The 11,719-nt window shown below is 38.6% G+C and overlaps 1 protein-coding gene across 2 annotated transcripts in view; it reads left to right on the forward strand.

Annotated features, from left to right (window-relative positions):
* LOC149319251 (UDP-glucuronic acid decarboxylase 1) overlaps nucleotides 1-11,681 on the forward strand; it is a 52,302-nt gene extending 40,621 nt beyond the window's left edge. For both annotated transcript variants that reach the window (XM_089511379.1, XM_089511378.1), the window contains 7 exons: nucleotides 6-127; nucleotides 1,204-1,323; nucleotides 4,173-4,216; nucleotides 7,821-7,881; nucleotides 8,419-8,476; nucleotides 8,945-9,048; nucleotides 10,888-11,681. In XM_089511379.1, coding sequence (XP_089367505.1) covers nucleotides 6-127; nucleotides 1,204-1,323; nucleotides 4,173-4,216; nucleotides 7,821-7,881; nucleotides 8,419-8,476; nucleotides 8,945-9,048; nucleotides 10,888-11,019 — 641 coding nt within the window. In that variant the 3' untranslated portion in view covers nucleotides 11,020-11,681. The remainder of the gene's footprint in view (nucleotides 1-5; nucleotides 128-1,203; nucleotides 1,324-4,172; nucleotides 4,217-7,820; nucleotides 7,882-8,418; nucleotides 8,477-8,944; nucleotides 9,049-10,887) is intronic.
* The last annotated feature ends 38 nt before the right edge of the window (nucleotides 11,682-11,719 follow it).

Raw genomic sequence — 11,719 nt, forward strand, 5'->3', positions numbered from 1 at the left:
TTAAGATCCTGAGGTTCATCCACAAAATGAAGATTACTGGGGTCATGTGAATCCTATAGGACCCAGAGCATGTTATGATGAAGGAAAAAGAGTTGCTGAAACAATGTGCTATGCCTATATGAAGCAGGTATTGATGTCAGTGTTTGGATAGTGAAGTACTTAGCTCTAGGACTTACACATAAAATATATGCAGAGCTCGAACAGTTACATACGATATGGCAGATAGTTTCAGAGAATGGCTTTGGGAAGAACAGTATCTTCTAAACAAAAGGTGAAAGCAGAAGGATCTTAAGGCTGAGGCTGCAGGTCTTGAAAATGTTTGAGTCTCTTTTATTGGGACAAGTGGAATTCAAGTTCCTGAAATGGTATATTTTGCCAGGTTGAGGGGGAAGAAAATATTTTGCTGACAGGTTTGGGGGTGGGGGGGTTGCCAATAGCAGGGATGATGGCTTTCTTCTTCTGGCTAAGTGTAGTGTTAGAGGTGGAATAGACAGGCAGGAAGGAGCACCTAGAGCACTGCAGGATCACAGTGACTGCACACAACAGTCCTGATGCCGGTCCCTGTTGCAGTCCCAAATGGAGTGCAGCAAGGAGTGGAAAAAATCCCCTCCTTTTGAGGCTGGGTTTGGTCCACCTTAGGCGGCCTGAGAGCAACCCTGGTGTGGTTTCCACGTGGATTGGGGGTATACGTCATCTAAGTGCCATGGAAGTTGGCTTTTTAAGTCTGTCTGTTTTGGGCCTTAGAGCAATTTCTTTAAGGCTCATTCTTTCATAAAGCTAAGCTAAATGTGAGGAATTGAACACAATATAATACCCCCCTTCCCTGCCCTCCATTTCATAACTAAAGACAGAAACAGCATTCATTGGTCTAGTCCAAGGAAGGGCAACTCTGGCAGATTCAGAGACCAGACTGCCCCCCAAAACAAACAAACCCATTTTTAGTTTTGAAAAACAAGGAAAGTTTAATGTTAAACTGTGCAGGTATTTAAGAGGTGAATTGTGTAGTTCACTTGTGGGGAAGGACATTAAAAGGGCAGTTCAGAGAATCACACAGGCTGCCTGAGAGGTCAAGGACTACAGACAGGGAGGGCACCTTGGCCCACCTCTGGTTTCATCAGTTGTTGACTATAGTCTGGGATAGCACTTTAGGGAGAGCTTATTTGCATAGTATTTTTGTTTTTAAAAACTCACTTGTGCTTTCAGGAAGGTGTAGAAGTAAGAGTTGCAAGAATATTCAACACTTTCGGCCCTCGGATGCACATGAACGATGGCAGAGTTGTCAGTAACTTTATCCTGCAGGCTCTTCAGGGAGAACCTTTAACTGTATGTATTCATGTCATTTGGACTTAATTACTTTTTATTAGATATATAGGAAAGGCATACATGAATGTCATTTTGTGACATGCCTCTTGTAGGAATTGAGCAGGTTTATGGGCTTGAATCCTGAGCTTCGAATGCTCTGGATAAATAATCTTAGAATGCTGTGGAAAAATCAAAGCTTCTGATAAAATGATGCTGAAATGTGTAGTTGGACCTCTATATTTGTGGCTTTGACATTTTGTGGATTTGATTAAATGTGGATTTAATTGATATATGCTCTCTGGAAGTTGACAGTACAATCACATTGGAGAATCTAGAGATTCCTAGAGAAAACACATTTGTAGGTTCTCCAGCGAGATTCTGTGGTCACCCTCTGAGTCATGTTGACCATAGAGTTGCACTGGTGGACTTAGAGATTCCTAGAGAGGTGTTATCCCAGGTAAAAAAAATTTTTTTAATTTTCCCACTTTCACAGGCCTCCTGTAACCCTTTATAACCACTTTATAACCAAAACATTGTGCAGGATAATGGTTCTGTTTCAGTTCTCTTTTACCCTTACAGGGCAGTGCATGCTTGCTCACTGATAAGCTCACTATATTCAGTAGAACGTTCTCCATAGAACTGCAGTCTTAGGGCATGTATTGAAATACTTCTTTTTGCAGACTTTTGTGCTGACCGCCCAGTTTACGTATATTTAATGCTGAAATATTTTTTGTGGAGTCATCTAATTCATTTCACCTGTTAAGAGAAATTAAAATAGAATTTAATAGAATCCCTATTTATCTGAGGAAGTAGAACAAGTCTAGGAAAGCTTATGCTACTGAGGTCTAATGTACACTGCAGAAATAATGCAATTTGACACCTCTTTAACAGCCATGGCTCCATCCTATGGAATCCTGGGATTTGTAGTTATTTGTGGCACCAGAGCTCTGTGACAGAGAAGAATAAATATCTCACAAAACTAGAAGTCCCCGTATCCCATAGTATTGAGCCATGGCCATTAAAGCAGTGTGCATTATTTCTGCAGAGCAGGTTATACCAGTTAGTCTCAAAGGTTCTACATCCTATAATTTCAAAATTAGAGAAAGGTTTTTTCCATACATGGCAGGTTCACACATCCAGGTATGTTACTTGATGAATGATCAAGTGATACCTTTCAGACAAATGTTGGAGTTGCCTTTCAGTTGAAAACTAAATAATATGGCAGACATATATATCAGGCTTATCTATGGCAATTAGGAAAATATCTGGATGTGTCCCCACTGTCCAACAACTCAGAAATGGCCAAGGAGGTGGGGAATTTGGTCACTGCATGGCCAGAACTTAATTTTGACTGCCACATCACCAAAAAAAGTGAGTTACAATGGCACAAGTCTGACTTTATAGCATCATAATCCATCAACAGGATGCGAGCCATTATGTTTTTAAAACTGGAAAAAAGTTGTTCCTTTTTCCTTATAATAATGCTTTGTATAAGATGGCAGAGCTGTGACATGTTGCAAAATACAAATAAACCTTTTTTTCCTAGGAGAATCCTCAGATAAATATACTTTGAGGTCTTGTAGTCATTTTGAAGACAAATAAAATCTCATGAGAGTCATACCACAGAAAAAAAATTTCTGGCACACCACTGAGTATCAGCAGGGCTCTTACAATTTTTGCATTGCCTAGTCTTTAGAACTGAGTAAAGAAAAGAATGAAAGTACAGTTCTTCATTTCTTCCTCCAGCTCTTGTCAGGAAAGGCACTGGGGATGACTTTCATCATATTTCCTTTCACTTGGAAAACAAAAATACAATTCATTTGGCAAAAATTGGAGTTGAACATTTTGAATCCTTTTCTTGTATAGAAGGTACATGCAGAAAGCTGGCTTCTTTTCTGGAACAAGTTGGTGTATTCTGTGAAAAATGAATAGAGTTGGTTGGTGTACGGGTAGAAACTGGATGCAAATTTGGGAAAACTCATTCATGCCATGGTGAACTTACTGTCATAAGTATTGCATCATGCTTCTTAAGATATGTGACCTCAATTTCCTGGGCATCTAGCTAAGTGTTGGTAGATTGAGATAGATGTTGCTTTGAATGTGCACTCTGAAAGGCATTCAGTCATGGTGACATTTGGGGCCACAAGTGCCTCATGTCTTATCTGTTTTGTACAGTCTTTGCTGTTTGCTTCCCTGCTACTACATTGTAATGCTGCAGTGGCAGCCTGAACTTTTCATCTGAAGGAAATGTACATGCCAAATCCATATCTTGTTTCAAAGAATAAGCTTACTCAAAAGAAATCCATCTGGTGGTTTGGAGTGAGCCACTGTGACCTCATCTTATCCCCAGAGGCTGCTCATCCCTTGATTAAATAGAAATCAATTGTGTGGCCTTGTCTGCATGAGGCAAAAGGCCATTTCCCCCCCTTTCTGGCAGCATCCAGTTTGGATAAAGCACAGTCCAAACCCCAGTTCTGGTGCAAACAGTCTGGGCAATATCTGGCACATTCAACACTAAAACTGGCATACAACACCCTTAGTACTCATTTTTAAAAACTTACCTCTTATTCTGGCTCTTTCGGGAAGATCTGAAGTCTCCTTTTTCCACCCCAGCATGGATATGTGCACGTGTGTCCTGCTGAGCCCTTAGTCTCTTGCTCTGCACTGCAACCAATCTCTTGCACTGAGATCAGAATGAAAGGTCCAGGATGTCCAATCGTGTGGTGGCAGATGAACTGGGTGGCTCGGCAAGGACATGCATGCAAACAGCAGCCCTGGCACAGGAACCGAGGGCCAACTAATGGCCAATAATTGCCAATGATGTTAATAATACTGATTTTCTTTTTGTTTTCTTCTTTTCTTCCCTGTAGGTCTATGGGCCTGGCACACAAACTAGAGCATTCCAATATGTCAGGTACATTCTTTTTGTGTGACACAGAACCGAAAAAGAAAGAGAATAAATGTGAAACACTGAGGTGGGGGGAGAGAGGTTTGTTTTAACATAAGTAACAATGGTGTGTTTTCTATTTGATGCTGTCTCTTCTGTATTATTCAATACTGAGTTCTTTAGATCAGTATTCTCAGCTCAGGGGATCGTAGAACTTCAGTTTGTGACTATAGTAAAGTAAATAAAATAATGAATAATATTGACCTTTCATATTTCAAGATAAAACCTCTTTCTTGCACTTCCCTACCCTTAGGAGATCTGAGTAGGGGAACTAACATTACTCAGTAGTGAGGTCCCTGTTGAAGCTGCCATTGCCTCTCACAGGGCCTGCCATGCAGCTGTTCTCTGATGACAAGCAGCCAAATAAAGTGTGACCCTCCTGTTCAAAGTTAGTTCCAATGGAGCTTCTGAGGCTGACTCATGCAAAAACTCTGTTTATGTGAGGAGTCGTGTTTGCATAAGCAATGAGAATCATTATTTTGTTTCCCGCAGCAGAGAATAAGATGTGTGTGGGTTTCTTTCATCACACAGCTCTTGCACCTTGCCAGCTTAGTTCAACTTGGCTCCACCATGTTGTTAGAACCAACCTTCTGAATTCTGCTGAACATTTTGTTAAAGATTCTGTGGGTTCTTTCTGGTCTACATTCCACTCCACCTGCGTTTAGATCTGAGCTTTTTAAAAACTGGTGTTTGGCAGTGGCATGTGTACAGTTTTACTGCATTTTTCAGTTTTGTTGCAGTTTTTCTGCTGTTTTTCCCCACCCCCAGTTTTGTTTCGTACAGGAGGCAGATGCATGGCAGTACTTTGCATTTGATTGAAGTGTTGTGAAAAAACAAACCCAAAAATCTTGATTTAATTTCATGATTGAGAATCCTTTGTGATGTGACATGCATATTAGAGATAGGCAGATCAGTCAAAGTCTGCTTCCACAGCTCTCTTCTTTTCCTTCTTTTAGTATTCTGTTCACCTCTGAGTAGTCCTTGCCTAAGATAACGCTATAAAATTCATTAGGTCACTACACCATATTCTGTTCCTTCCATCAGCTTTTTTTGCTTTCAGCAACTGAGGGTGAAGCAACTCATTCCTCAAGAGACTAAAGTCAGAAAAAGAGGCTGTTGTGAAAAATAATAAGCCACTGTATGGAGTACTATCTGAGCGCTTTACTTGAAAATCGAGCTATTCTGCTGATTTGGATATGCATTTTTGGCTGGCTGTAGTTGAGAAGCTGCCTTATAATGGGTTTTACTGTTCTACTGAGTATTATTTACTCTTGATAGTGGCTCTTTAGGGGAGCACTAGGGGAACCTCAAGCTCAACATATGAACCCAGCTCTTCTCACATCTTTCCCATGGCACACCATTTGGTGGTTGTCCAGCATTGGTGTTTTTTTCCCCATTCTGAGTATGTTTCAAAATGTGTTACTGTTATTGATTTATTCCCCCCACTGGTTGCTTCCCTGAGATCCCCTGAAATTGAAGTGGACTTTCAGGTTAAGAGATTTTCTACCTCTTGCTAGGGTCTTTTTCTTGGTAGGGCTTCAGGAAAGGTCTTTTCTTGGGAAATGCCAGGTACTGAACTCAGGATCTTCCAGATGTAAAGCATACATTCCAGCTGTTAATCATAATACTGTTCTAGTTGCAGGGCAAAATTGTTGTGCATGTGGATGGCACAAATAGCTGAGTATTCCGGACTTCTGAATGAAACTTTGATAATGAAAAATTAAAATTTGTAGTGATGCTTCAGTAAAAACCAATAAGCAATAAAACTCTATGGATAGTGCCAGCTACCCTAGAATTACTGGCTTAGACTTTTCCTAAGGCAAGTTTAAAGGTCTTGCAACCTATGCTACTGAAAAGTATTTATTGCATTTCGGTACCGTTTGTTGCTAACTTCACACTTCCTGTGCCACATATACACATAACTGGCGTGCCGCCAATCCAGACAGAAGCTGTGGTGGCATGCAGCCAGTGCATGCATTTGGCTGGCACAGTGTCAAACCTTTGTGAAGACTATTCTTATGTCAGAATGCTTATGTACATGGCGTCTAAGTTGGTCCAGGTTTTAGTCATTGGGAGCAGGTAATTTCATGAGGCTATTAGGATGTAGCATTTGCTTAAAGATTGTCTGCTTATCGAGTGGCTATGATGCCTCTGGTACTAAATAAATGTGAAATAATAGCACTCCCATGTTGTGTTTTTACAACATAGAAAGTAAATGCTATAAATGATTAGGTTATCTGAAACTCTAAAATCCAGCATGCAGATTTCAGCAGCCACTTCTAGAGTTTAAAAAGTGATAACATTTAGTTTCGGTCTCCTGTTTTTCTTAATACATTGCTGCCATCTTGTGTTTATAGGGTGAATATGCAGTTTGTCTTTCTAAGAGAAAATTATCTGTGACTTTAGCATTATTATTATTAGAAAGACTTTAGTTTCACTGATAATGTAGTGGTTATGGAAGTAAGTTCTAGTCTACAAAAGTGGCAGTAGATTTGTTTATCTTTATGGTGCTATTGTTGTTTTGCCATTATTCTCAAAAACAATTCCCCTTCTGATAGTTTTAAGTACTGTGCAGAGACAAAAGCAATAGTTTGGGAAGTTGCAGGGGGAGGAAGTGACTTTCATTTCCATTCAAGGCTTTTTTTTTTAACCAAGAAGCAATATGGGAATAAAGGAACCTTCCATCCCATCACCATATCAAGTTCACATGCCCTGCTCACCATCCAGATTCAGTGTGAACAAAGGATTCTGCTATCAAAATGCTTCCTGCCCACCCCACCCCAGAGCAGTTTTTGTTAAAATGCTTTTGATGTTGCTGCATAGCGCGTGAGGCAACATGTCAATGGTTGGCACCAGATTTTCCACCTTCGTGACTGTAGTCAGCAGCTTGTGAGCTGGAGAAAGACCTCTCTCAGTGAGCAAAGAGACACTGTAAACTTCTCTCAGATGAGGCTTTTATTCTTAGAAGACGTTCCACTGTGTACAACAATATATACATCGACACCATCCACACTAGTAGCAACCCACTCTAGAGTACAATGCTTGTCGCTACTCCAGCAAAAGCTCTGTGAGGCCTTCTAGGCATTGCCTCTCCCTCTGGTGCCACAAAGGATCCAGCCGTCCTGCCTGAGTCACTTTTAGACTGACAGTATCCTACAGTACTTTACAGCACTTGTTGACTATCTTTCTATGTCTCTTCCTGTTTAAATGCTTAATCATTATGGCTCACAGTAACCCTTTAATGCCTGGTTACTATTAAAACCCACATTGTACATTCTTTCTGTGTTTTGATAGGATGTATTCTGTCTCATAAAGTGGTTGGTATTTTAAAAAAAGGTATGTGAAAATAGTCAGTGCAGAGATATATTATCCAAATCAGCTGTATGCTCTGCTAGATTCCAAATAGTGTAGTGGTTTGCATAACTTTTTAGGGATGAGCTACCGCTATCACCATACATATAGTTTTTAGGGGTTCGACACCCCCCCCCCCTTAGGTATAAACATTTCAGAGAGACAGACAGCACAATTGTGAAGAAATGACTGTATTCAAACTATGTTTTCTCTTTTTCAGTGACCTTGTGAATGGGCTGGTGGCCTTAATGAACAGCAATGTTAGCAGTCCTGTTAATTTGGTAAGCATAGTTTTCTTCCAGCCTTCTCCTTGATGCAGGTTCTTCACTGTGTACTAATAACTGATTAGTTCAAAGTGTAATGATCTGCTTTTGTAACAGTAGTGTGCAGTGTTCCCACCAAAATAGGTTTTAGTTCCAATTATTCTGATATCAGAATATAAAATACTTTAAGCTGTTAACTCACATTTTAAAAAATAATTTAAAATTCTTAACTATAGCTTTTGAGATGAAGTTACGTTTATTAGCAAATGTTGTGTTTCAAGGATGATTTTGTAGGTAATAAGTACTTTTTATTAGTATGCCTGAGATTCTTGCTGGCCCATGTGCTGCATGCTCTTCCATTTCAGAGTGTTTCCCAAATTCTGGTGCATATTTTCAAATTGTGCTAGTGAAAGGAATGAGAAGGAAGGAAACCCAACATTATTTTATATCACAGAAATTTGAATCCAAGCTTTTATTATCTTGGTGATTGAACCTACTGTAGCATGCATTTTTTTTAAAAAATATGATGCTTCTAATACTTATTTGCACCTTTAGGGGAACCCAGAAGAGCACTCTATTCTAGAATTTGCCCAGTTAATTAAAAAACTTGTTGGTGAGTATGATGAATACTTCTTTTTGAGAAAAATGTTACATGCCATGTATTTGTATCAATTGAAACATATTCAATAGATTGAAATAGTTGTCAATTGGGGCTGGAAGCTATAAACAGAGAAAGTGAGATGTAGCTGTTGACACTATAATAAAAATAAAAAAACAGTTCAGTTGTGTGTGAAAAGAGAAACATATATGCCTACAGAGCAATGAAGATCTGTTTAAAAACTTAAGAAAAATGGCCCAAATTAAAACTGAAATAGGTCTGTGTGGTGACTTGAGTTTCTTTTTTATATTTTAGAAAGGTTGTGAAAGCTTTGAAAGGCATCCTATCTTGGAGTATTGTAAACTGTATAACAAATTGTCTGTTTAGACTTGTTAAAGTTTAAAATTTTATAACCACCTGCACATAATCAGTCTGTAGAGTTATGTACATGTGTATTGGGATTTTTATTTGGTTGATTTACAGGCAGTGGAAGTGAAATCCAGTTTTTATCAGAAGCTCAAGATGATCCTCAGAAAAGGAAGCCTGACATCAGGAAAGCCAAGTTGCTACTTGGTTGGGAACCTGTGGTATGTACTGTGGAGAAACAGAGCTGTAATTAAATATTTTCACAATCTAACGTTGTTGGCGATAGAATAATCCTCAGAGCTGTGCAGGACAAATGTAATGAAATTACATCTGTTTTTCTACTTGCTTTTTCATAGTAGTGGGAATAATTTTTTAATCAATATTTCTGCTGCTAATGGAAAATAGCTATATTTCTGCTATTCATTTCAAAAGCAAATCTGATCAGATTCAATACAAGCCAGCAGAGACTCTTTAAAAACGAAAGCAATTTAACAAAAAACCTGAAAGAAAATACAGTAGTTGCACTTCTGTTTTTGCATGTGGGTCTGTGTTCCTACTCAGACATCTTTATTATTGATTGGGCCATTATTGAGAGTCTGTAACCAATTGTGGCTTCTGTTTTTTGAAATGCATTGCTAGGCATTGCTTTGAGATCTTAATATCTATTTTCCCAAGCAGTAGCCTTGCTGATAGAAAATATAAGGCTTTTAGTCCACAGGCCTTCACCAAGTTGTGTTTACATTTGCTCTTTGCTTTTTCTAGCAGAAGCCAATGTAGTTTGTTCAGTGGAAGTTCAGGGTGACTAGAGTTGGATGTATATCATCCTTTTTCCATATATATTCCTACAAATCACATGAGGAACCTTTTCCACCCCAGGGGACTAGTTCCAATTTTTAGGAACCTCAGAAGTACCATGCAACAAATGATAACATTACTTGTACTTTTGGGAGGAATGAGAGGCCAGTGATATTGTTTCCTTTGCCAAGTAACACCACCTCCTCAGATCTGTTTCCTCTTCACAATGACAAGAGTTGCATGCTTTTACTCATTGCAGCCCCTCTCTAAAACTGTCCTTTTGCTCTCTCCCTTCTTCCTATACTTCCTTCCATTTATTTACACAAATTCAGGCTCACATTCCCCCTTTGTAAGGCTGACAGCACTTTCTGGGAAGCCTCAGAAGTGCTAATTACATGGTTCCTCAACTATCATTGAGATTTATTGGCAAGAGTACTCTAGAACTGTATGTTACAGCACTCTTGCACTTTAGCACAAGGTAGTCTAGGGAAAATAATGTCATTAGCACTTGTGGGAGACTTCCCAAAGAGCACTGTGGGTTTATAAAAAAAAAAGACAAGTGGGATGCAGTTTGGATTTTGTTTAAAGAAATAAAATAAAGAACAACAAATCATGGCGGAGAGGGAAGCTGGGGAGTGACCGGCTCCATTCATGACTGAACTCTTGGGAAAGTTTTCTCCTCACTGCATGGGAGTAGGGCTGGCAGAAATGATGCTACAATTTGGCATTAGGAAGAGTCTGCATGTTAATTTTAAATTTTGTAAGACATATTGAGTGGAAAGGATGAGGTATTAAAAAGGGAATACAATTGGAACAAGGATGGCCTCACCCAGTGAGCAGAGTAACAAAATGCAACATGATCTTTTTTTCAAAAGTGACATTCCAAGCTGTGGGAAAAGGTGTCATATTCCCAAAGAGAGTAGTGTTTAAAAACATAAAGCCAAAAGAGCGTAGGCATGGCCAGATGTAATTTTTGCCACTTTTGAAATTTTTACACCATAACCTCTCCATGCAGTTTTTTATGGGGTTGCTGAAAGCATCACCCAATTTTCACAGCTTTCATAGAGATCACCTCTGAGTGGAGAGAAAAAAAGGATATTTGGCTAGACATTCTAAAAATAACTGAATGTAACCAGTTTTGTGATTATTGTTATAACAACTATGACAAATTTGATGACCACAGAACATTTTTATATTCCAGTACCCCACATTTTGAAAAGTAGTGATGGCACTCATTTGGTTTTATCCTCTCTCCTTGAAAACAGGTTCCCTTGGAAGAAGGCTTAAATAAAGCAATTCATTATTTTCGGAAAGAACTTGAATATCAAGCGAATAATCAATATATTCCCAAACCAAAACCTGCCAGGATAAAAAAAGGAAGAACCAGACATAACTAAGAACTCTTGGACAGGAGATACATTTCCTTACCTTGCATTTGAGAAGATGTAATTTTGTCTTTTTTCAAAAAGACCTCAGAAACAGGTATCATGAAGAAGCGAAAACTGGAATTTCACTCTGAAGCTTGCTTTAAAGAAGTGGATGTGCCTAAATAAGAAAACTGCAATCTTTGCCTTGCACTTTTTAAATCTGTCTTTTTATGTAAAATAGAAGCATCTTTTTTAGTATCTTCAAGTTTTATATCTTGCTGTGAGATCATTTTGTTGTGACTGTCTTTGACAGTTTTATTTACTGGTTTCTTTGTGAAGCTGCAGATGAGATGGAAAATGCCAATTTATTTATAAAAGTGTGTACTTTAAGTGAGAGATACTATGCATAAAGGAAAAAAGTTTGCAGTATTGTCAGGTGACAAACACTGGCATTTAGTATTATAGGATTATAAAAACTCTGTATGAGAGCTTTGTTTATTCCTTTGAAATCTGTTTGTTTTTCAAATGCTTAGTTCTAGTTGCACACTTGAATTTGAAAATATTTTCACTGACTATTATGGATAAATGCTATTTTAAATCACTACTGTGTTGTGCATACTCTGGGGCAAAAGTTGATGTATTATTGGTTACCAGTGGTTGAATATGCTATTTTAATAAAATATTGAAACTTACAGATTTCAGTAAGTAATCATTCTATGCCATTTGTGGG

This window comes from Sceloporus occidentalis, unplaced genomic scaffold (genome assembly GCF_023333645.1).
Source record: "Sceloporus occidentalis isolate IW3139 unplaced genomic scaffold, rSceOcc1.0.p SCAF_2, whole genome shotgun sequence".
Taxonomy (NCBI): Eukaryota; Metazoa; Chordata; class Lepidosauria; order Squamata; family Phrynosomatidae; genus Sceloporus; species Sceloporus occidentalis.